This window comes from Thunnus maccoyii, chromosome 5 (assembly GCF_910596095.1).
Source record: "Thunnus maccoyii chromosome 5, fThuMac1.1, whole genome shotgun sequence".
NCBI classification, from domain to species: Eukaryota; Metazoa; Chordata; class Actinopteri; order Scombriformes; family Scombridae; genus Thunnus; species Thunnus maccoyii.
In genome coordinates this window covers 6,349,429-6,376,605 of record NC_056537.1, presented here as the reverse complement: position 1 = coordinate 6,376,605, position 27,177 = coordinate 6,349,429, and the positions used below count along the sequence as shown (strand labels likewise).

General features: G+C 39.1%; 1 protein-coding gene across 1 annotated transcript in view; it reads right to left on the bottom strand.

Moving 5' to 3' along the window:
• Positions 1-27,177, bottom strand: part of si:dkey-106n21.1 (solute carrier family 23 member 1) — a 56,365-nt gene that overhangs the window by 17,540 nt on the left and 11,648 nt on the right. Inside the window, exons 2-7 of the mRNA XM_042411682.1 lie at positions 23,170-23,322; positions 14,842-14,999; positions 12,866-13,049; positions 10,645-10,826; positions 5,194-5,311; positions 1,868-2,024 (exon numbers count right to left, since the gene is read on the bottom strand). Coding sequence (XP_042267616.1) covers positions 1,868-2,024; positions 5,194-5,311; positions 10,645-10,826; positions 12,866-13,049; positions 14,842-14,999; positions 23,170-23,322 — 952 coding nt within the window. The remainder of the gene's footprint in view (positions 1-1,867; positions 2,025-5,193; positions 5,312-10,644; positions 10,827-12,865; positions 13,050-14,841; positions 15,000-23,169; positions 23,323-27,177) is intronic.

The window sequence follows — 27,177 nt, the reverse complement described above, 5'->3', positions numbered from 1 at the left end:
CAGCACTCTTTTACAAAAGTTTTGATAAATATATGATACAATTTTAACAGTATGCATGCTCTCTATGGTTGGTTAGACTATACAAAATCAGACAAGATCCCTTCATACCCATCCCCTACATGTTTTTCAGGTCTTTACCTCCAAAAGAAACTATTATCACAAATGCAATATGCTAATATTTAAACCTTGATCCACCAATCTGTATATATATGCTTATGCACTCAAATACAAGCATATGATCACCTACATGGTGGATTGGAGTACTTGAAAAACCCAGCTGGCACTTGTTATTTTTATCCCTCAGCACATCCCTGTGAATATTGTGTAAATTGCTTTGACCCCATGTTGTATATGTTGTACATTTTCATATTGTACTGATGTGTTGAAGGATGTGTATTGTGTAATACTGGCACGATGATGTTTTCCTCCAGTATTATGCTCTTTTTATGCATATCGCTGCAGGAACAATTTCCCCTTTGGGAATATATAATTATTCTAATCTAATGTTAAGTATATTTGACAATTAAATTATTAAACAGTGGACCAGTGTGTGCTTTATGGCAGGTGTCAACAGGTGAAGGTGTCAAACATTCCAACGAAGGTAAATCCAAAATGACAGTATCCTTTGATCCATAAAAGCACATACATGAACATCTTAGGATGATGTTGCAGATACTGTTTTCTTAGATAAATAGGTTAAGTCTTCGAAAGTCATGCAAGAACATGCTCTAAAACAAATATGCAGCAAGACACACAAGAACAAAACTACATGGGTTGATATTCATAAAACAAACCTCAAATACCAGTTCTACAATGAGCAAATGACTGTCAAACCAACTGAAGATTTGACTTGAAAATAAAAAAAAGTCATTCATAGAAGGTCTTTGGGTTCAAATTAAGATAGCTGAGTGAAAGCAGCAGTTTTTTTTGTTTTTGTTTTTTTTTTTTGCTGTTGCTGTTGTGGTAAATGTCCTTAATTCATAACCGTTTACATTCAATGAATAATACAAAGTCCTGCCAAAACTATTGCGTACAGACATTTTTCCAACTTGTTTATGGAGAATGTGTTGTGCCTTCTATTGTATAAAAAGACTTGTTTAATGTTTCATTGGCACAGTTGTCTCATGACAGTTGTATCATATTAGATCGTTGTCTGGTCCACATGGTCAGAGCAATGCAATGCCTGCAAACAGCAGGTGCCATGTGCAAATAATCAAAAAGTCATAAAATGGACTTAAATTTTTGACAGACATATGCATTCAATTTTTGACAAAGAACATATTTTGAGATATATCTATATCATTGATACAAGATGAAAACATTTAATTGCTAAAATGATTATTATTATTTGTTTTGAAAATCAGTTCAAAGGTTATGGAATTTTGCAATGCATGTTTTTAGAAAATAGGGAGCACATGCAGATGCAAATCCTGCATGAGTTTTGCCTGTTTACGTTGTAGCCAAATGACTGTTCTCATGAATTTCCTATTATTATTCCTATTATGAAAATCTGTCTGTATTTAATAGATCTAACATCATCATTGAAGGTATCAGGAAATATACTTTAAGCAATTAAAGCAAAAACTGGTAATTTTCATTCGCTCCAAGAGATTCAGTAACATTTTGGCGGATCATTAAAGAGCAGCTGTGCAACCTTCATCTAAAGTACAGAATGTTCAATATTATATATAACATTAAAAGAGAATGGGCATAGAAACCACTCAGTCTCCCTGGTTACCATGGCTGCTAACATCGTGACTACTAAAGTGATGCTTATATCTGTAAGGTTTAAATTTCACCAGGTTTGACCAATTAGGTATCCAGGAACAAAAGTATTGTGTTAAATGTATGATATTTGTGCACTGACCTGGGTAAGGCACATGGAACCACGGGGAGTTTGCCACAGCATCCAGGCTGATGTCAGTCCTGGCTGAGTACCCGTACTCATCAGACTTCGAAGGCAGGACGTCAAAGATGGTCAGTAAGAAGCAGACCAGCCACCCGCCACACATCCCGAACAAAGCCTAGAATTTGTTATCAGATACAGAGTGTCTCAATGCATTTGACCTTGGATTCAATCAACGTAAAATATTGCTGCAATTCTTTAAGCAGCTCCTTAAGGCCTGGTGAGGCAGAATTCACTGCATGTTTTGAAGACTGAAAACATTGAAGCTACAGTATAAGTTAAAATATCATCTGCACTTAAATACCTACCTTCTCATAGCCAACATTACCTGTTGTCATATTTGTATCAAAAACCCATGACAGTCCAATGTTACAACCAATAAATCGGTCCACCCCTAATTATGACAACAGGATACATTTCTGCAAAGGAATTCCTTCATTGGTTTATTTAAATGTTCAAGAATGAGGATTATAACTACAACCTTGTTTGAGAACATACTGAATTATGAGTATAATCTAATGTAGCAATGAATTTCATTACTGTACTTGCATTAAAGCTGAGCCTGTAACAAGCCTGAGGCACCAGTGTGCGCGATTGCATTTGTAGAGGGATTACTTGGAAGAGTTGCCCATAAGAATGATTTTATCATATTCTCTTCAAGGAGAGATAAACAGCAGCTTGAGTGCAGAAAACATGCCAGCAAACTATGTTCATTATATTTCCTTGACTTTTTCTTAGATCTTATATTGACACCTTCACCTATAGGATCCAAGTGGGAGATAAATTGGGCAATATCCATAAAAGAGACCTATTTAAACTACAAAATATACATCCAATATGATTTGACAGCCAAAGTATGTCATGCATTATATGCTCACTCAATGACGAATAGGACTTGGCAAGAGACTGTGTATACTACTGGGTGTTGGCAAACCTCATACAGTAGATGGGTTTAATCCCTGGCTTCATTCCTTCACGCTAAAAAGTGTTGCTTTTTCTGTTTTGTGTATTTGATGACAGGCAACAAATACTGATGGGTAACTATAAGAACTTGGTTATTGAAAGATCAACAGACCTTTGTTGCTTGTTTTTTTTTTTCTTTTTCTTTTTAAGGCTTTGTTGGCTTTCATAAGATGTGAGTAATTCTCCCAAAATGTGTAGGACTGCTATACATAAATCATTTCAAAGATTGAACCCTGAGGCCAAACTGACTCAGAGGTCTTTAGTTCTCTAGAAAAGCTTCTGCATTCAGTTTGATGTTATTGTAATTTAAACTTTATCACACCCTGCCTGGACTTTGTGCGTTTTTTTTGGTCTTTATATGTTCTTGTGTTCTTTGGGGTCTCCTGGTTTGCAGTTCTGTTTAGTCCTTCTGGTCATATGGATCTTGTTGTATTTGGGTGGTGGGTTTGGACTGCCTTTTGTTGTTTAGCCTGGTGTGTTGTATACTTTAGTTTAGGTTCATGATGGTTCTTGGTCAGGTTGGTGTGGGTTGTATTTAGATGTATTTGTTTTCTGGGTTTTAGTTTTGTTACTGTGTTTCCCTTGTGTGTGTTCATGTACTCCTCCTCACCTGCCCTGCATCACCCTTGTTAGCCCTGCCCTGCTTCTTGTGTTTCCCTCAGCCAATCACTCCCAGCCTGCCTTTGTGTCTCGTCACCTGTTCCCCATTCCCTGATTAGTTTAGTCTGTATTTAAGGTCTGGTTTTGAGTTGCGTCTTTGTCGAGTTATTGTCTTGTCTTGTCTGCTAGTTCTGTTCAGCTCTGTTTGCCTGTACTTGACCATCCATGATTAAAGGAGATTTTCGTCAAATCTGCATTCTGGCCTCTGCATTTGGGTCCACTCCTGCTTCCCCAACCTGACAAACTTTTAGCATACATGCACATTTTCATCCCTGTTAATCAAGGAGTCACATAAATTCACACCCAGGAGCTTCAAAGCATTGCTGACTGAACTCAACACTTCTGCCACCACTTATAGTATTTATTTTGGTTGTTGTTGAACAGAAAGAAATGTGTCTGGTTTACGGAAGGAAAGGTTCATTAACATTATTCCTAAGTGCAAAATTTGCAGGTCACAAAGTAAATGAAATTAAACTTGCATGCAAAGCAGTATATGTATCAGTGGAGTCTTGATGTATGTAAAAACTATGCTCAAAATGAGAGTGATCTGCTTGACAGCGAGCAGTTGAGGATTGTGGTTGTGCTTATCAGCTCTCGCATGTTATGTACAGTAACCATGAATGTGAAGCAGGGAAGAAGTTAAAAGGAGCGTGTGTTCTTGGCTAAATCCCATCCTTGGATAAATAAAGGTTAACAAAGGTGATTTCTTGACAGGTGGTAACTGTAATTACAAGACAGTCATAGTTGAAAGTTTTAAAAATGGGGCTCCCATGATCTCACAAAAGGGTTTGACTGGGGTTATGACTGCTCAGGACAAACATTTAAAGAAAAGACCTTCAATCCTGAAAAGAAAAAAAGAAAAGACCCTTAACACTGTCATTTTTAAACATTTGTATTCATTTTTCCCCAGTCACATTGACTGCTGTTTGGGTATTAATAAAACAAGGTGAGCATTGTGAAATATTCACACATATTATATTGTAAGTTCTAGGAAACTACTTCTTTTTGTCATGTAATCAGCTCGACAGTTCTGGTCCCAATAAGGGTGATTTCCTGTTCTAGGCCTCCCTGACATGAGGATGTTATGTTCTGTACTGTGAAAGTCCAAAAACTTGTTTTCTCTTTTTTTCTCTTTAAACAGGTTGTTCAGTCTATGTCAATTATGTGGATGGAGTGTGACTTTGAGCAGTTCTTACTCTTTCTTGTAACAACAGCACAAGATGAAAACAACATTTTTCAGTAATTCAGGCTTCAAGAATCTATAGAACACTTACTTTTTAAAAACCAGATGTGTGGTTGGACCTGTTCTGAATATGAAAATAATTAAAATAAATGTAACTTTACTTCTCTTGTTTATAAATATCATCTTTGATTTGGTCCACACCATTATCGCAAAAACATTTTAAAATAAATTTTGCTTACAGGATTGACAGATGTTTCTTTGATACTGGCAGATTTCAGAAAATAGAATATTTAACTTTTTCTGGTAGAGAATGTTTTGCTGTGTTTGTCATTAAAATGTATAGCTTTGAAGGAAGGCAGGGAGGTTATAAACAGGTTTTAAGGGCTAAAGGGCCTGAAATTAAAATTTAATGTTTTTTTTTTTTTTTCCATGACAGAAGACAAGCTTAATGTGTGACATCTGGATAACGTTAACAACTCACAGAGAATAGCTTGAAGAGTGGATACTGGAAAACCTTCCACTTCTTATCCTTGTAAGCAATCATTGGAACATCCACTTTGCTGAGATATTGAGAGAACAGGAGGATCAGACAGACCGTGCTGTGGAAAAACAGAAGACAGGACAAAATGTGTCACTCACAGTCGTTTCCCCTAAGGCCTTTCCCTCGCTCACAGATATTACTGTGATTGTGCTTAAGCATGGCATGTTTCCATATGACACAGTTATTTAGTAAGAGTAAGTTAAAACATGTCGTTTTACACAGTAAGCATGCCTACATGTGAAGAGGATTACTGGTAAGTGCAAGTGAGGCAAAAGTGGCCATTGAAACATTGTAAAATACTTTACGCGGTTCCCTGCCCTTGAATGACATTCCATGCTGTGTATGAAACACTTCATGCTGTGCATGAAAACACTGCACACTGTGCATAAAATACTGTTCAGGACCGATATGAGTGCCATGGTGCATGTTATTTCAGTGGGAAAGTTTGCAACCTAGTAAACGTTTAGAAAGGTCTAACAGGCAACATTACTGGAAATAATAAAAACTTATTCTGTTTTGGAGAATACAAAGAGCTCCTTGCTGTATCTCTCAGTCCTACTGTGTTTCACTGAGCAAGCCACTCAAATCTGATTTAAACATTTACATTTTAGCTAAAACACTGATCCACATTTAATTCAGCAGCAGAATCAGTCTAAACATCTAAGTGGATGACCGTCCGTTTAAAGCTGGATTGCCATTCTAAAATTTTCTCTATGACCAGTGCCAGTCATTTGTGATGATGCATAAGAGGACAAACCTCATCTGCCCGAGGTTGAACATCAGGAACATGACAGAGTCTAAGACACTACTACTTTTTCAAGCTGTCCTGCATACCCTGATGGTGTTGACGCACACTGGGAAGTGCTTAAGTCTAACATCCTTCTAGCAATAAAATCTTTGGTTTCAAGACCAATAAACACCAGGACTGGTTAGATGACAATGATAAGGAAATTGAACAGCTTATTGCTATAAAATGGGAAGCATTGTGTCATGATTTTCACAGCCTGGGAGCTGCAAGAGCAAAGGCAACCGCCCTACATTGCCTTGGTTGATCTCACTGAAGATTTTGACTCTGGGAACCATGAGCAAACACTGACAAAACCAGGTTGTCAAGAGAAATACATGGAGAGTGTTGAGATTGACTCCATGACCACATGTCAGTGACAGTTCTCAGCCTGAGCCTTTCAAGGCGGAAACTAGGGTCAAGCAGGGGTGTATCTTTGCCCTCAGTCATCTTCATTACAGCCATTATTCATCTCATCTGCATCTGCAAAAACCTGCTCTCTGGTGTCCAAATTCCGTACAGATCAGATACTAAGCTCTTCTACTTAAGTTCACTTAAGGTTTAAGGCCAAGTTTAAGGTCTCCACTACGTCCGTCCTGGAGGTTCATGTTACAGATAATGCTATTTTTACCCATATAGAAAGGGATCTGCAGTGCATTTGCTCAAGTATACAGGTTCCAGGGACTGGCCCTGAGCATAAGGAAGACAAAAGTTCTCCATGAGCCAACCAAGACAGCATTGCTTCCCCCCCAGTAATGCATATTGATAACACCAATCTCGAAAATGTAGATCACTTCCCCTACCATGGCAGCCTCCTGTCCTCCAGTGCTGACACCAATAAAGGAGGAGAGTTGTTTACTTCAGAAATTAAACGTCTACTTTGCAGCTCCTACTTTGTTGTCATACAACAGCATTTAAAGGCAGAATGAATAGGATTTGTCGGTTGTGGTTTATAAACAAAACATTCAAATTTGGCACCTCCTTCCTGACACAACTACATCAAAATGTAGCAACATGTTGCTACATTTTTATAGAGTCCCGTCCTCACACTCCGTGCACTGTTATTGGGTGGGGGCTGAACACCCACCGCCCAAAGGTTGACACCCAGAAACATCCTGAACACAGCAAAATAAGAAAATACAGGCAAAGGGCAGGGTCTCTGCAGATACATGCACCGCCACACACTTCTAGTGGGTCATAAGTGATGAATGAGAGAGATTATTTTTGTATGAATCTATAAATTGTTTTTTAGGGAAATCCTACTCATTCTGCCTTTAACAAAAGACAGCCAATCTTAACATGTTTGATGTCTCAATATTTAATCATTGCACTTTTGAATTTTGATCCTGGATTGCCATTAAACTTACAGTGTTGAATAATTAATGGTAACAAATATATATATATATATATATTTGCTGTTCATGCTGATCATGTTTTGAAAAGGCACTTCTTCATTAGTTTTTGTGCACAAGGAGATTTTAATTACAACCACAAGCAGTCCGTGTCTCTGCTCCTGTAAGCTGCTGGACATCCTGTACGGAAACTGCTGAGAGGGAGCAGGGCACTGGGGCTAAGAAGGATATGACTGATTACCATACACATATGGCACCAGGAGGTGGATGTGCTGAACCTTTTAAAACCCACAAGGATCACTCTATGTAATGACTTTAGTCTGCATTATCTGGAGATGGCAGCAGTAAATGAAGACAGGTTTCATGGGGTTGGACAGAGCAGAGGCAAAGGTAAATGAAAGGAGAGTTAATGTGGAACAAGGAGTTACAGTAGCAGTAGTTGTGGAGATTAGGTGGATTTAGATAGTGAAGGTTACTGCTTTGGTAAATAAACAAAAGGCTGCAACCAGGCCAATAAATACTGAGCAAATACAGACATTTTGCTGAACAGAAACATGGCAATTAGATTTTGTTTGAGTGAGTCAACAGGCAGAATGGAATAAATGGAACTTCTTTTTCTCCAAATGTTTATGGTTGCCATGTTGCTATGATCAGATACACGTGTTGTAGTTATCAAAAAACACACCATGCTTAAACTCACAGTGTGTGTGTTAATTTCAGTTTTGCAGGAAAATTTTTGCATGAGCACAAATGGCATTTACAGGCCCTACAAGGATGTATCGAAGGTTACAATATTGTAACCCTACTTCTTTAAGCACAGGCGGAGCCCTATATTGGACTCTATGGGTAATACTCTCCTCCAATCGCACGCACGCAATCGCCCACTGAAATTTGCATGTATGTAGCTTGCCAATCAGGACACGCCTGACAACGAGATTATGCCTGTCCTATGAAATGTGCTATGTAAATAAAATTGACTTGACTTGACTTGATGTGTGTCTCACACAGTACAAAAGGCAGCATCTCGCTACAGCTCACATCCCGAAACCAGTTCAGTGAATGGCATAGGAGCGGCAGGGTCCATAGGTAGAGGGCTCCATCTGTGCTTTTAAAACTAGGGTTATAATATCGTAACCTTTGTTCTATCTGCACAGGCTCCGCCCTCTACTGGACTCTATGTATACAGTAGGCAGTGTCCGATGAACGTTTGCCCTGCCGCAACATGTCATAAGACTGCCTCACTGAGCTCGACTGGCTATAGCCTAGTCGCTGCAGTTCTCCTACTACTTTATAATCCCAGCTGCTTAAGCGGAGCAGTAGGGGGCCCAACCCAGCCCTGCACAACCCTACACATTCCCCGAGTCGTCTTAGATCACCCAGGAATGCAAGCGTATATTGCCCAGGGGAGGGGGGGGGGTCAGGTGTACCACAGCTGACATTCAAACCACCCTTTTCATAAGTCCTAAGTCACTCCTGTGAGCATGGACACTGAAAAGCAGTCCATCATGTCCAAGAGAAATGAACCTTATGAACAGACAAGGTGTAGACAAAGATGCTGCTGTGCATATGTCCTTGACACGCCCCATTGAATAAGGCCATTGACGTTAACGTTGCCTCCCTGACGTCCACCTGAGGTGCAGGACAAAATGCTTCTATGTGAATAGTTCTCAATCTAAACGAACGGTTCGGTCTGAGAGTAACACCACTGTGGTCACCACAAGGCAGCAGACAGCTGGGGTGAATTGACAGGGCATACAATTCACTCACCTTCTTAGCTGAGGTCAGTGCAAGCAGCAAAGCTGTCTTGAATGACAATGCCTTCAGAGAGGAGCGCTCCAGAGGCTCATAGGAATCACTCACTAGGGCCTTGAGCACCAACGGTAGTTCTGACTTGTAAAACATGCATCACCAGGTGTTGTCTCCTAACCCCCTGTAGGAAACATTTCACAAGGGGGTGGGTGAAGACAGGTCTTTTGCCAAAACCATCATGACAGGAGGAAATCGCTGCTGCATACATTTTAATAGTGACATGAGACATCATCTTTTCCACCAGAAAGGAGAGAACCTCTCCTACTGCACATGGCAGGGTGTCTAATTTCCTTTCCACGCATCAGCATTGGAATCCCAAATACTTTGCTTTGTAGCAAGCAATGGTGGATCCTGCTCTCACCACCTTGATGGTCTGCACCATTAGTGGCATATAGCTGCAGTGACACAGTGACACCTGACACTCCCTGGTTGTTAGCTGCTGCGGTGAGCTGCACACCGAGCCAGAAAATTTTCTTGAAATATTCCAGCATGTCCCTATGCTGTACCAGTGGAGGCAGCAGCTTCCTGCCAGCTGGGTAAGGAATCAGAAGGGCTGTGAGGACCTCTTCCAGAGGGGGCACACTGGGAAAGCCTGTTTCTATGTGGCCCTGCACTCTCAGGAAGGAAAGCAGTCCCACGACTGGTGACTTCAGCAGCTCCATCCTGGATGCTTTGACACACTGCCAAATGTCTGGAAGAGGAGGCAAAATGAAGGCTCATTGAACCTGGATGAGCTGGGCCGTAAACGCCTTCACATGGCCGGCTAACTGGCAGGGGCAGTGTGAGCCCTACATGCTCCGCCGCCATGGCCATAACCTCCAGGAAATCACTGAAGTTCAGTAATATTGCAGCCACAGACAAGAGGAAGATGTCATCATCTATCATCGTCTTGGCGGTTGGGTACTTGACAAAGCAGGGGACTCATCATCAATGCGGGGATCTATCTTGGGCTCCAGGTCGTTCTCGTTGCGGCGCAGTGAGATGCCACATAGCTGAAAATGGTCCCTACATTGCAGGCATTTAAACGGAGGAAGTCCGCGGCAGTAAATGCAGAGTGGCTGCATCAAGCCGCTCTCTGCGTGGTCCCAACCGAAGGGAAGCAGAAGAGGTGCCGTCGCCAGCAGCAACAAAGCTGGGGCAGACCAGGGTGAAACGGGTTTGAAGGATGTAAGCTGGAGTGAGACTCTGCCTTTTATACTGCATCAGACACACGTAATCAGTAGGTATGTGATTGGCCGGCTACATACATGCAAATTTCAGTGGGGGATTGCATGCGTGTGATTGGAGGAGAGGATTACCCATAGAGTCCAGTAGAGGGCGGTCCCTGTGAGAGATAGAACTACATATATGAAAGTGCCACTCATGTGTAAGTCCTTCTCTATTAGAATGTATTCCTTCCCTTTTTTGTGTGTAATAAGCCAGTGTATTAAAACACTAAACACTCACAGAGCAGCTATTCCCCAGTGACCTCCAGACTTCTTGCCAGCTTCGATGAAAAGCGACAGGCCAATGAGGTTGATGGTGGGAGCGATAGCCAGTGGACCGATATATTTGAGTACAAAGCCCACCAGCCCAGAAAACCCTAGGACAATCTGAAGCAGAGATGACACCAGGATGGCTCCTTGGATCTGTTGATAATGAGGCAAGGGGGAAAACAATTTAGATATGGTAGGTATGCCATTTATTTGGTACTCAACTGTGCACCACATAGCACATTAGTGATGTCTAAATTTGTCTTTCTTAAATACAAAGTCACTTTAATGCTCTTCAGTACTTTGAAAATGTCAAAAAAAGAGGTTCATAACACAGGCCCCAGTTAAACATAAGTCCTTTGCTATATATCTGCTCATTGTAATTCTTAATTTGGGTATGGTAATGGTAAGCATTTCTTTGTGGCAGCTATATTATCCACATTTCCTTTGACTTTTTTACATAACCTTCAACTGCAGGTTTCCAGCAGTAGCACACAGTGCTTGTATTTGGACATATCCTTTTGATGCATGTTGAGTCGACTTGAGCACTATTTATGTAAGAAAAACCTGTTTAAATCTGTGTGTCACTTAAATGTAGCTGTACCTGGATTTATGATTCTCAACCTGCTGTCCTTATTCTATTAACAAGCTCATCTTAAACTGTCATCAGAACAGTAAAAAGCGTGAAAGCTATGTAGGTGTAGTAGCTGTACAGTCAGTCCCCCTTAAAATTGCCACAGGAAAAGACATCTTGTGTAAAACTTGAGAGATTTATGGGTGCAAAATGTCTGACATGCCAAACTGAAATGAACTTGGATGAAACTCAAAATGCTTCCTGAGTCTGAGTCATTTCAAAAGCTGTCATTAAACCTGCTGAACCAGAATATGTACATGATATATGATGGAAATTGGGTTTGTCCTTGGTTGTACTGTAAATTTAATGCTGGGCATAAAGTTCCTACCTAGCCTGTCTATATATGAGTAGCTGGATTTTTTTCTTTTAAAATAAAAACATGAAAATTGAAGAATTTGAATGTGGATTGAATTATAAACAAAATTCCAGTATATACTGAAATTATATACTGAAATTTCAGCATTTTAACACAATTTTAAGGTCTTGTTTCATCTAGGTTTATGGTTTTTGACCATGTGCTGTGTTTTTATCCCAAATTTGTTGGGGTTTCACTTAAACTGTCAGGTTTTATCAGAGTTTCTGGTGTTTTACCTCAAACCGCATTTTGACAAACTTTCCATTGTTTGTTTTACCCATTTTTAGCCTTTTACCCAGATTGAAGTATTTTTTACCCCATCTGAACACAATTTTGGGGCCTTGTTTCACCAAAATTTTGGGGGGGTTACCCAAATTTCTGTGGTTTACCACAAAGTTCTTGCATTTCCAGGTTTTTCCCCAAACAATCAACATTTAAAAACACAGGTATTGGATCCTGCTTTATCCAATTTAGCAGAATTTTGCCATTTTAATACGGTTTTTGGGTCTTGTTAAAAGCTTGTGGCTTTACCCACATTTCTGTGTGTACTGTATACACACAATTTTTGCATTTGAACAGCATATGGTAGTGTTTCACTTTTTCACGCTAACAGGTTTTGGGGAATTACTTTACCTGAATCTATGGATTTTTATCTGAAATTTTAGCAAGGTCCCACATTTGAACACAGGTTTTGGGTCTCTTTTTACCATTTTTTTCAGGTTTTTACTCATAGTTCAAGTATTTTTCTCAAAATGTTAATATTCTAACACTATTCAAAGCTTACTGTACTTACTCTGAATATTTGGGGTTCAACCCAAATTGTAACATTCCTGTTTTCAAGTTCTTCACTTTCAATAAATCTTTTAATACCTATCAACTTTCAAGTTCAATATTTGCTAAGAAGTTTGGCATGCAAGTCACTTTTGGTAGAGATTTCTTGCTTCTCTTGCAAATTGGTACATTTTGTTTGATCTTTCTGGATGCATACATGTAGATATAAACAGAATATTTTGAACCATATGACTGTTTCTTTCAGCATACAAAGATTAAGGTGTGATAATATGTTACAGGATCTTCATCGTTCCCCCTAAATTCATTAGCATTGCTAAGGTAACGGATTGGATTCACCTTAGGGGCACACAAGGCCCTGAGAATAATCTTTACTGACAACATTCAGAAGGTGTCCCAAGTGGATATTTTACATACCTCACGCATCCGTGACATCCAGACCTCGTCAGAGTTTTCCATTTGTAGCGGGCTGGTGCTGTTCTGCAGCTGCACAGACAGCATCACAGGTGCTTTTGGGGCCGGGCACTGCCACTTAGGCAGAGCAAGAATGGCCAGGGTTGGAGTGATGAAACTGAAGGTCCCACCCTGGAGGATCGGTAACCTGCAAGTCAATAAGGTCAAAGGTCACTGGATCAAATGATGTCATGTCTCTGAAGACTAGAATGACCTGGATCTTCTCAGGGCAAGTCTTAAGGAAGAGTTGTGGATTTTAATGAGCCCGTTGTTTTTCTCATAGACTGAGATTCACTCAGGAAGCAAAACAATATTGATGCAAAAGCCTTTTGGGTGACAACTCTTACTGACTCTGAAACTTATCTCAGCAACAGTTTCACAAATGATGGTATTAGTGGCAATTTTCCTCTGCGCTTATACTTTATTCTCTCTGATTTCAATTTTTCCATTTTAATTCCTTGTCATAAATGGATTTTGACACAGCTTTCCATGTGGAACCCTCTCCAAATTTGCAAAGTACAGTATGTTTTGCGGTCAAGGCAGATGGCCGCCTACCAAGAGCCAGATTCTGCTTGAGGTTTCTTCCCGTTAAAGGGGAGTTTTTCCTTACCGCTGTTGCCAAGTGCTTGCTCATGGGGGAATTGTTGGGTCTCTGTAAATTAAAGAGTACGGTCTAGGCCTGCTCTATGTGAAAAGTGCCCTGAGATGACTTTTGTTGTGATTTGGTGCTATATAAATAAAAATTGAATTGAATTTATTGTTTTTGTTGTGTTGCCCTGTTGTGTTTACATTTTATCCTTTCTGTCATTTCACAAAAAAACATCATAACACAGTTGCGAGGGTTCATTGCACAGGTAGAGTGAAAATAAAGATTAACTTACTTATTATTCAATGTCAAAGTGTTTCCTGAGATCCCATTTTTGTCCCTTTTAGCTTTTGCCAAACTGTGTAGGTGGAGAACTCAAACAAAAGCCTTACTGTAGCCATTTGCTCAGGCTTACAGTTAGAGCAGTGCTGAGGGGGCAGGAAAGTGTGTGCGGAGACCTGTATTGTATTGTACTATACTTTATGTGTAGGAGGCAGCTGCCCTGTGGCAACGATGGGAGCTTTCACAAAGTACAAAGATTGATATATCAGTTTCAGAAGGATTTTCTCATCAAAGTGCCAATGAGCCAGGATTTCACATCTCTATTAAAAAAGAAAAGCTACAAATTAAGCTTTGTATACATTGGATAGCATAAAGCTTTAAGGAAAACTGTTTCAGAACTTATCCTGAAGGCTAAATCTCATTTCCACTATTAGTGTCACGTAGAACTTGGCAGCTGATTGACTTACTGTTTTACACCACAGAAACCACCACAGGGGTCTCTGCATGAGCTGAGCTGAGCTGTAACTTCAGGCTGTTGCAAATACAGCTTAGTGCTGCTTTGTCTGGGCATGAAGTTTGTGAAACCATCATAGGACCCCTGGAAGGAGGCAGTGTATGTGGGGCGAGCATTGGGGGACCGCGTTGCACTGTCACATAATCCTCAATAAAGATCTAACTACTCTTCATCATCAGAGATGTAAAATATTTAGGGCAAAGGTTTGTGAAGGAGTTTCATCCATCTTGGGGACATTATTAACTGGGACTTTCCCTCAGTTTGTACCTGCTGTAAATCTTAAACCTGACTGACAACACTACTTAAAATATGACCACACACACACACACACGCACACTAATTCGTACCATTCCACAGAGGTTAAAGTACCTAGAAGTTCACACACAAGTGAAAGTTGTCAAATCTCACGTGTGGTTGTCTGTGTGTGTGTGTTTGTGTGTGTGTGTGGAAGGGGGGGCTATAGGGAGTATGTGGAAACTTCTCAAGTACTCTATCTGTACTTTTGTATGACCTTGTGCTACCTGCTCAACTGGTGCTGTAAGACAGTAAGAGTGTTACCTGGTACCGACAGCTGTTTGAAGCAGTGTGCATAACCCTGACACAAAGAATATGGTGGAGATAAGCTGGCTTTTGGCGGCGTTGTTGTCCTTTATGCAGAGGGGCTCGGCCAGGATCAGTGGGACTGCAATGATGCCACCAAATGCAAGGATGTAATGCTGTGGAGGCAGATGAAAGTTAATAAGGCTCTTTCAAGGGGAAAAAAAGTAATTTTCCTTCACATCAAAGTAATCCTGGCTCTTTGTGAAGTATTTATGTGTTTCTCAAAATAAAAATATTAACCTGAAATGCTTTTCTATAAATAAAGTTTTTGCACACTTCCTGTTTTGAACAATCTAGGATAATATAAATCTAACGTTCTGGAAAACAATGTGAACTGCAGCTGAAAGTTTTCTTAACAATTAAAACAAATGTGACAACGATTTATTCTTGTCAAAATGCAAAGTTTTGGTGCAGTATTTTTCCGTTAATATACAGTAGGGGGCAGATTTTGAATTTTATACCAGTGCTTTTTTTAAAAAAAAAAAACAAGGGAGAAGGGGACAACATGCAACATGTCTCTGGCCAGAATCAAACCTGAATGGGCAAGAGTGTTTAATAAACAAATCTGTTCATTTTCTGATAAGGAAAGACTTTTAACACTCTGGAGAATCTCAAGCTTCAAACAAATGAAACTGACACAGAAATATTTTTCAGTCTCTCCATTCCTTAAAAAAATCAACCCTCTGTTCTGTAAAACATCTGTAAAAATATGAAATTGAATGCAATGAGAATGAAACAAATACTGTCATTTTGGAACTTCTCTGAATAAACGGACCAGTCTCAAGAAAACTGAACATTATAGGCCTCCTACAGATAGTATTCATTTATTATTGCATTGGACTGCATTATATTGTACATGTGCTGCTTATATGGTGTCCACTCCCTGTAAGTCAATAAGTAGGTTTCATAAAACTTACAAAAGTTATTAGACAAAATCTAAAATACTAGCCACTTAAAAATGAAAGGGCCTGTTTAAGTATAGGCTATGTGATGACCCCTGTTGTCATCTTTGGTTTGCAGTGCGAGTCACCTGTCTGTCTGCTTTGTCTCTGCAGGGAATCATTAACGCCACCAGGAAAACATGAGGGCCCACGGTGTTTCCAGGGTATTTAAGCCTGGCTGCAGCAGAACACTCTCTCTCTGACACTCGGCTGCCTCGCTGCTGCAGCTCTCTTTCCCCTCTCCCAACAGGCACCTGTTTGTTTTGGTTATGTTACTTTAGTTCCTTGGTTTTGCTTTCATGCACCCTACAACACACTCTCCACTCATATATCACATACACTACTGATACCACTCATTTCTATACTCAACACTGTAAATACTTAATTAATCCTTTAATTTAGCTTACTTTGTTAAATAAATTTATCTTTTGTTAAAACTACATGGTGTGTCTTCCTATTTTGTTGTGGCCAAAGAGCCGGGTCATAACAAATGGGGGCTTGTCCATTGTTAGAAAGTTTGTTGGTGCCTCAGATAGCAGTGGGTGAATGGTGTTGACTGCGCATGCTGGGAAGTACATCATTTCATTTTTTCTTTCTGGAATCATTGGTTTGTTGGATTATTGTGTGCCATTCAGAAGGTAAGTATTACTGTCCTGATATGAGGTTTACAGAGATTTCCCCGTTAGGCTGTAGTGGCGTTTCCCCTTTGGGTTGCGTCCGTTCTTTTGTTTGCCTGTTTGTTTGTTTGTTTTTTGTCTTTTTTTGTAGTGTTGTGGCAATGTGGTTAGTGTCAGTTGTTTTCAGACAGCTGTCTAAGGGGCACATCTGCGTGATTTTGTGGGGTTGCCTGCTTGCAGGTCACTTTACAAGTCTGCTGGTTTTCAGTGCATAAAAACCTGTTGCAAGCCACATGAACCATTGGTGTAGTTTATGTTGTATTCCCTCATCACTGCATCACAGATATTGTATGATGGTTCAAAGCGCATGGTAACTTTTTTATAGGTAGATACAGTGTTTCCATTTTGTCTGTCATTTAACGATCTTGGCACAGATTTATGGATTGCAATATTGAGCTTTTTATGTTTGTATTTATTTCATTATAAATCTGCTAAAACACAACACATGGGATTATATGAGCTAAAACAATATATTCTTGTACATCTTGTACTTTTATCACTCAACTGTCCTGTACACTCTGCCCACATATGTGCACGTGTGTTTTGTGGGGGGGTGTTAGTGGTGGTGGGGATTGCCATTGATCCAAAAGAATTTGGATGAAGGGGAAAAAATAGAAGACAGATGTTGATAGGCCTCACCAGATTTATGGGGGTATTTTTGAACCTACAACACCCATAAGTCAAATGGCTAAGGTCAGTTTCATGACAGAAGAAACTGGGAGGAGGTTTCCCTCAGGAAGAAGGCAACGTATGAGGCCTCATGTCATCTCCAGTGAATGTATAGTCATGTCAGATTGACAAAAGTTCCTTTACAGCTGTGTAAATTTCAATGTGGAAATCAACATAGTGACCCTCATGTGACCAGAGGGCCATTGACATTTGGAAAAATCTTAATGAGGATGTGAATAACCAATGCTGTTCCCCAGTTGCATACTATGAATTAATTTTAACCGCCTTGACTGGCGTGACCAGCACTGTTTTCTAAAATCAAACATAAAACAAATGAAGGAGCTGATTCTGAAATAGAAAAAAAAAGTTTTTTTATTGCAACAAAAACAAACCAATTCAAAAGTCTCTTTGATTCTCTCAGTGGTTGTAGCTGCATGGACCTATTTCTTTCCCCTCAAAAGTTTATTGATCGGGCTGACAATATCCACAGAAGTATTTAAATGTGTTTGAAATTATTATCAAATTGGTCCTATTAAAAAATAGGACCAACAAATTCCTCTGGGCCTCTGTAATGTTTATTTTGAGTTAATGGATGCCATAAATGCTCACTAAAATGTTAATTTTGTATTAATTCATGACTTAAAATAGTTCCCAACCAATGCACTGTTTACTCCTGTTTGAGTATTGTTTGCTTAAAACTTTAGAAATTACTGAGCTTTTTAAAAAATGAAACTATATATTTGTGACCTGTTTTTAATTATTTTCACCTTCAGTAGAGGTTAATGGGTTTGGGGCTCAGTGCCACATACAGGGTCGTCTGAAAGTAATGGCTTGGGTCTTTTTTTGATTAGAAAACTATTGAATAAGAACAGCCTTATTCCTTAACTCAAACATGAAAAGGATGTGTATAGATATCTCTGAAATAAAGAGACCTTTTTACTCTTTAAATGGATTACAATATGATTGAAGTTTGCCTGATTCAAACAGAATGAAGTTTCTTAATTATCAATAGTGAGATAGGACTTTTAAAATTTGGATTAGTAGTGAAATAAAATGTAAATGCAGTTAAACATAAATGTATTAACCATTAACCTGTTGCCTTTGTGTGTGTTTAGAGAGATTTATGGCCTGAATGCTGGAAACTATGGCGTTATCTACAGTGATTAGCTTAACTGAGGGTGGTCAGATGCTGGAAATATCTGTGGAGTCTTCTCGAAGAATGATGGCCCAAATTAAATTAAATGCACTGAGGAGGGTACCTGATAATCCCTGTGATGGACATTCATGCCCTCTAACATTCAGATGAGGTGGCTGGTGAATGGTGCTGCCTGTCCTACAGACTTATCATGCATGATTTAATGATGTTACATAATGCACAACATTTGTGACAAGTAAAGCGCCCAGGATTTTGTTATGACTCTGACTGACCTAGATGATAGGGACACATGTGGTGTTTTGAATTTGTTTAAGTCCGCCACCTGGGAATTTACAGCTTGTCACTCTAGTCCACCCTTCCTCTTATGTTTTTACTCTCTAGAAGAGTCAGTCGTTAAAGTGCCCAATGAATCATGCCTCTCCCAGTGTTAACAAGCACTTACCTTTGTTAACAGACCCTAATAGTAATTCCTGTCATCAATTAGGTTTCAGTTAGATGTTTTTGTCATTTTTTTTCTTCTTTTCAACAGCCAAACAAATAACTAAGACAAGATATAATAACAAAAGCCCCCCAGAAAAACAAAAAAGGGGAAAACGACTATTTGGCATGACAATTTTAGTGCACGTTAACTACGTTTGCTGGTTCGACAGCTCCAATCCAAAAGGATAACATAAACAGAAATGTAGCTGGTCAGTCCAAATGATAAAATTCTGGGAAAATGTGTTATCATGTTTCTAAGTTAACCAAAAAACATATCAGTAAAAAAGAGCCCAAACTATGATGACTGGGTGGAACATAGTTCTTTTATTGGAAGTCATGATAGTGATTTCTGGGAAACTTGAGTTTGAGCTCAAGCAAAAACAGAGAGGTGATAGAAGTGCAAGGGACTTTAAAAATTGAAAAGCTGGAGAAAGGTAATAATCCCTGTAGAAAAAGATGTTGTCAGATGTAAAGGTCACAGGATCCAACAGTAAACATGTTCTCCTCTCTTCTCCTCCCTGAAACTTAGTTGAGTGTGTTTCTCAGCATTTATTAAGCATCAAAAACAATCTTTAGAATTTGCACTAGGGGGCCTCTAATCTTTTATTTCTACACATAGTGAGGTCGTATTACACAGCAAGCAGCAAAGCAAATATTGTCCCGAAACAAATGTTTTACCCTTTGATGTGTTCCAAAATGTGCGCTGTCTGAATGTTTTCTTCAAAGAAACAGACATAAATAATAACGAAACACTAAGGAAAACAAGTAAATAAGCAGCCAATAGTTACTATTGTCGCAGCAGTTATCAGCCATGTTTCTTGTTCAATATGTCCTCATACCAAAATGACAGAATAGGTCTATTTGACTCCCAAAACAACACATATGAGTGTTTTCAGCGCCCTCTATAGGACTGATGAGACCAGACCACATACAAAACCGTTACAAATCACTGTTTAAAAGTAATTATGTTTTATGGTGTGAGAACACTGTGGTTAAGGTCTGGTCAGGTTTAGGCAAAAAAAGGTTAGATCATAGATCATAGTTTGGGTTTAAATAATCACATGGTTTATACTTTCTTAAAGTTACACAACTTTGTGTCATGGTAACAATAAACTCTGCAACGTTGAGTTTTTAAAAAAAATGTCACAATTGGAAATATGACCATGGATATATTATAACAGCTGGATACTGGACTGAAAATGGTGCCTTTTCAGTCCAATAAGAAGCTTGTGCATGCACCAAAAAAAGTTTCTGGTTTCCAGGTTTGCTTCTGCGTTGTGTGGCCCAGTGAATATGTGCAGTGTTGTCTGCCCCGCTGGCTCTGCCTGTGAGTTCCCGCTTGGCCCACAGACTTTACACTGTGGTGACGCCACTGATTTTTAAATTGCTTTTCCTGGCTCAAGGAAAATTTTACAAATATAAAACCTCCATGGATCAAAAAATTCACAATAGAAAGAGTCATAATGGACCTTGTTTGCAGTTTGAGGTGTCCTGTCAACAGTTTTAAAGACATCTCTTTAACAATGGTGGTCTATGGGGAAAATACTTTCTGGGCCGCAGGGGGATTATTCACTCCAATACCGCAAGTGGCTACTGGGAAAAATTGGCTGCAAGGCTGAACGGCAGCGCTCTATCTAGCTCTTATAATACATCCATGAAAATGACGCTTACAGTTGGAAACATGAGGTGAACAGTGGTCTCCTATAGCAAAGTCCATTTTTTGCCATCTAACTACTCAGCCATCGACCCAACCCACGTCCTCCAAATAAGGCAAAATTATCTTATCAAGTCACCTTATACTGACATCATCTGAACTGCATCACTTCAACAGGTCATAATTACTATGGCTGTAGTAGGCCAGGTTTTTGACAGCCTGAATTTCAGACATATACTGTTGTTTTTCTTGTGAGGATGGGCTGTTCTTGATTGGAAGGAATAAACTGTTAAGAAGTTCCATACACCTCAAACACAGTAGCCTACATTTTTCTGCTGCTTTTCCTCTGTCTGTGGTTCAAGCTAAGGGCTTTAACGAAACTGATAATATTACCCTCTAAAAATATCTAAATTGCCGATTCATGACCAACACTTCAGAGTTTATCCATTTTCCAGGGCTTCCTTGTAACTAATTTTAATGCATGATTCAAATGTCATGGCTGCTTTGCTATGAAATCAAACTCATGACCTTCTGGTCTTCTGATTTTCTTATGTAAGCCCAGAAGCACAAGTGGGCGAGACTTTTTATCTCTTTTTTCCGGCCCATTAACCTGTGTATCAGAAATATCCTCTTAATTAATCTGTGCAGAACATCCTCCCTCACCCTAGACGTCCAACCATAACCCAAGTAAAGTACTCTGAAACAAGTTTTGTCCTTCAACATGAAGTTTGGAAGTATGATTTATTTTGAAATGTTGGGAACCGCTGGATCAGAGGATGTCAGTTTTAATGTCAGAATCCTTGTAGATCTCTTTATGTAAGTAACAGCTGCATGAAAAGGGTTCCTGATGTGCTTAATCATAGATATATTTACAAAATGTATAAGGAGCTCTTGACTCAAACAAAATACTTGGAAACTCATAGCAACTTTACCCTGAACTCCAGAATCAATTACTTTGTAAAAGTGTTTTGTTTTTTTCAAATAGTTGCTATTTAATTTTGGCTTCATATACTGTCCATGTAATATAATCACTGTATTACTTCATCAACTTATTCCACATTATTGCATGGAAATGCATTCAACATGTTTGTTTGACCTCAAGGATACCAGCAATATGTTTTTGTGATTAACTCTGAATGTAAAATGCAACTTTGTTTACAAAGGTACTTTTAAGTTATATTCTTATTTTCACCCAAAAGCGTATTGTTTAAAGCTCCACATACCTATATTACCACTGAATTAAATGACTTCATGTTGTGTTAAAAAGGGGTCACTTGTAGTGACAAACCTCCAACTCTGTAGCTCTACTGAGTTTTTTATCTTTTAGCTCATTGCTTTGCTTTTAGGTCACATTTACTGTATGGTTCAGTCTCACCACTCTCATTAATCTCATTTCCAGCAGCAGCAGACGGCTGTTTTCAGAAACAAGCTCTGATAAACCAGAGAAAGTCAGCAACTAGCTAGCTGACAGAGCAATATCTTGCAGCTTAGGTTTACATAAGAACTGTGTGGGATATTCAGCCCTTTTAACACATAATGCCTACAGTTTAAGGGTTCAGAAGTTATTGGACAGATGTGCATGAAATCAAACAAAACTTTTATATTTAATGTTTTGTGTGAAAATCCTTTGTAGTCAATGACTGCCTGAAGTCTTCAACACATAGACATCAGCAGACGCTATACATCTTCCCTGGTTATGCTCTCCCAAGCTTTCACTGCAGACACCTTCAGCTCTTGCTTGTTGTGGGGTCTCTCTGCCTTTAGTCTTGTCTTCAGCAAGTGGAATGATACCCAATCGGATCGAGATCAAGTGACTGACAAGTCAAGGATATTTCACCTCTTCAATCTGATTTATTTTTAGGATTGTTGATCTTCTAAATGATGAAATGTCGTCTAAAATGCATTCATCCTGTTGTGTCGGTCAGCAGTGAAATCTTCAATAAATACCAACATTGCCAGTTCCATTGGCAGCCATAACAGAAGCACCACCATGTTTGGCAGATGAGTGGTATGCTTTGGGTCATGATCTGTTCCTTTTTTTCTCCACACTTCCATCATTTTGATAGAGGTTGACTTTTGTTTCATCAGTCCATAGAACTTTGTTCCAGAACTGTACTGGTTGTTTTTGTATATTTTTGCAAACTGCAACCTGGCCTTTCTGTTTTGAGGCTTACCAGAGCTTTCTTGTGTGTGATGTTACAGTCTTTTACAGTCTAAATGTTTTGTTCTTTTGCCTTTGTTGAGACAATCAGATTGTTATGGTTGCCATGGTGAACATCTTGCAAGATCTCTGCCATCCACATCCGATTAACACACAAAGAGCTGGAAAGCTAACGAGTACAGCTAAATCCAATGTTCAGAACTGTGTTGCGATCATATGTAATTCATGCCAAAATCTGGTTGGTAAAGAAGAAAAAACAACCACACCAAAAACAAATACACTGCCATGGCAGTGCAGCCATGGCAGTGTCTAGACACAGCCAGGCCATCTTTTTTTGATTGAATGAATGCTAATGTTGTCTTGCATCTGCTGAATGTGTATAATGTGCAATTTTTTGCTAACCATAACAACTTAACAAGGAAATAATTTGTCAGGGCTGTGTGTCTTTCAGCTTGTTTCGGCCTCATTCTGCCCCCCAAGAGGCAAATAATCACATAATGCAGCTTTAAAGAAGGTTTTGTGCAGGACCAAAAAAAACAAATATTTACCTGGAAGCCAAGCAGAATGCAGAGGTACCATGGCGGCCTGTCATTGAGGGAGTAAACCAAATCTACACCTTTGTCCACAGTCTCCTCCAGGGCCTCTGTGTGTGGTTCCCCAATGTCAACTGTCAGCTGTGGCTGTTCATCACCGTCTTTTCCCTTGGAAAGAAACACAGCAAAGGCAAACAAATCATCAATCTATCAATGGCATTTATCTAAGAAAAATCAAATAAAAAACAATATTTTCTTATGTTTTTTTGTTTAATTCCACCCAGAATATTTGGACACAAGCTCCCAGCCCTAAATTAACACAACCTGAAACACAAACATACCTTACATCAGTCATTTGCTGTTCTATGAGCATACCAGAGGCGCTTGCAGAGCCAAAGGTTCCCTAATGGTTTTGTTTTTGCTTTGTCTTTGTAACAGACAGCGTTTCAGGGAACGCCTTCTATCTTCACTGTAATCTAGAGTTGTTGGTTTAGTTTAGATCAGATGAGACATAAATAATGAGTGTACGCAATGGAATTTAAGTGATTAATGGTGTTCGGAACATCTATGTGGGTGATAGTGGAGGGCAGGTGGGGTGAACAGCATACCTTCTCCCAAATCCCATCAAGATGCTGTTGATGAAGGTGCTTAAAGCTGAACTGCTCTAGTGGTCCTCCCTCACAACATTTTTTGACCTTTTACAGCCTATTTCATGTTTTTTTTAAAGAGAAAATCTAATTTATTTTTGACATGACAATGACTTTCATTGTGCCATATGACATGACATACAGTACATGACTCCATTCTGTCATTTTCAGAGATTGCAACATCCTTATTGTGTTAAATTAAGATGCAAGACTTTGACAGGGAGGCACTGAGTTTGTTGGGTTGGGGTAAAACTTGATAAGTGTGGTTATAAATGCAGCTACAGCTGTATAAAACAAGAAAAACAGCTCTTTGTTGTTGAATTGAAATATGAGAGCCATAGTTTCTGGTGTCTGGTAAAAGTGGTTACAGAGAGATGAAATTAGGTATTTCTGCTTTGCATTTATTACATTACATGTTAATGAATGCAACGCACATGTGTACGTGCAGGTATGTGTTTGTGTCATATTGTTCTCCAAAGGGGAAAGGCAGTAATTGAGGAGGCTGAAGTTCAGGGTATATCAATCACTGAATGCTTTTTTTTTTCTTTTGCATTAATTTGAATTAATTCCATGCAATGCTTGGGGATATCTGGTTTGCAGACAGTGTTTCATGTCACATGTAACAAAACACAAACACACTCTAGAGACGCACCTGCCAACACCATTATTTATATGCAATCACAGCATCTTACATAGTATTTATAAAAATGTAACATTACCAGTGAAAATTGGCACTGGCACAGTCTATATGTTGCTTTCAATAAAATTAATCTGGGGGAACTGGGCTTACTAGCATGCATTGCTTACCCAGTTTCATTTTGGTTACTACTACAAAATGGTGCAAAAGTCAGGAATCTTTCAATCCTACTTTTAGTGCTTAAAAAGTGCCCCGTTCACTTTTATGGCAAACAAAGTTTTTGTTTGTCATCAAACATCATTTCCTTTCTCATAAAACATTTGAAAACTTGATTTGTTTTTTTGAATTTTTTTTTTGAAAAACCTTACATCCATGTTCACTTGCTAGCTGTCTTTTTCTTCCCCGCCTTTGCTGGTACATTGTTGGGTTTCTCGGTGCATTACAGCCATCTGTCGATGAGTGGAGTAATGTGAAACCACTGGCAGGTATGTGTATTGCATCACCCGCGTGCACATGCATTCTAGTGTTTGAACAGTGACCTGTTCATAAAAATATTGCTCAACAGTGGTCAAAAACTCCCCAGAGTACCCTGACATAATTGGCTAATATACAGTAATAGTTCCTACACCTGGGAAAACTGGGTAAAAGAATGTAAAGGTGGCTTTATTTTTGTTGCATAAGCTATCAGCTTGCTAACTGGTTCATTCAACAAAACAGCCTCCATTTTGTGTGTGCACATGTGTCTGTGGTATGCATCAGTTTTGAAGTATTTAAAGGTGCATTCTGTGGAATTTAGTGGCATCTAGTGGAGCAGACTTGGCAGACATGGAATATAATATTCATAAGTATGTTTTAATTAGTGTATAATCTGAAACCTTAATATAAGAATCACTGTGTTTTCATTACCTTGTCTTTTATATCTACATGGGGAGCAGGTCCTCCTCCACGGAGCCCGTCATGTTGTACTGCCATGTTTCTACAGTAGCCCAGAATGGACGAACTAAACACTCTAGAGAGGGCCTTTCACGTGTTCCACTAAATCCTACACGCTGCACCTTTAATGGATCTGACTGTTTACACCATCTCTTATTTACTTCTCTTGAAGTGAATGACGGATGAATCCAAAAATGCATTTCCTGTTTTGTTGCAGTGCCACATTTCTGAGTTCACCTTTGTTCAGCTTTGACCATGCATATGTCAGTCAGTAACACATGAATTGTGTTTGGTATGGAAAAGTCATTCTAGCATGTGCTATTTCCCTGTTTAATAATAAACTATCAGACTGCTCACTGCAGCATTGCTCTCACAGACTGTTTACAGTTTGTGATCGCTCGACTCAGTATTTAAGTGTGAGGTAATTATTTTGGATGGATGTATTTTTAATAGATTTGAAATTAAAGGGATTAATAAACTTCCTCATCAAATTACAATTTCTTAAACCTTATGCAACAGCTCACAGAAGTATGAAAAGTAAACCTTCAACAATGTGTTCCCTTCAACTTGTGTGTAGTCATTCAGTCCTAATCAAATTTAACAAGCAGGGAAAATTTACTGAGGTCTGGACCTCTGTGCCCTTATGTTTGGCTTTGACTACTGTTCAAATGACTGGAACATGATGCCGACAGCCCCAGAGGTTCTGTTCCCATTTGGGTGACATAAACAAGTACGGTAGTAACATAAGGCATTTTACATCAAAGTGTGGACGGAATAATATAAGTTATGTTTCCTCAGCATTCATGTTGTCAGAGGCAAAGTCATTAACCTTTGCTAGAGCCCCCTAAATTTATACTTACAAATGCCAAAAAAATTATGAAACTGGTGAACTTATTTGTATTTCTTCTACTTCCTTGAAAGGGTTTTATTCCTGGAAAGTCGCATTTGTCTTTGCTGTGTAAATCATTTTGGTGAGATCAAGTACAAGGCACATCATAGGAGACAAATGGACATCAAGTGCGGTCCTCTGGTATGATGTTGGAATGTATCTGTTGGTATGTAACACTGGCTTTTTTTCCATCTTCCAAAGATGGATAGGGCCTCAGGCGGTTTAGTATGGAAACTAATAAATCTTGACTAATGACAAATTTATTTTTCATGATACACAAATAAAAGCAAGATTTAAAAACTTATATGATGATTTACAAATAAATTGTGGTTGATAACCATATCCATGTATCATGAAGTGGTCAGGACAGGGATATAGCCACTGCTTGATGTGTGATGTGAAAAAAACATGCAGTCAGTGAAGATGCCAAAATAAAACACACACAACACATATAGACTTTTATACATTGTCTTTTGGGAGAAAATAGCCTTTCTGAACAACAAAACTTTGCTGAAAAGAATGATGTCCAAGTTTTCCAATAGCTTCTAAACACCACATGCATTTGTGGATCAAATGGCGTTAAAGAGTCTTAAAACTCCACACAAAAATGTAACCAAGTCCACACATCTAAAAAAAACAATTTGTAAAATATTTTATATGTGTGTAATGAAAGACAAGTGTGTCACTAGTATTGAAAATGATTTCTCTCCATAGATTAAAGACTATATTTGGTTGTAGATGTGAATGTCTGCGAGTGTCATCCCTGTGATGAACAGGCAGCCTGTTCTGTCCAGATTTTTTATGGGATTTTCTTTGGCATTCTTTGGAAAAAAAGTGATAGCTCATGATGAAGGATGTGAGCGTGACTTGTATTAAAGACTATTAAGACTGAGTGATCCTTAAGGGCCACCTGATAT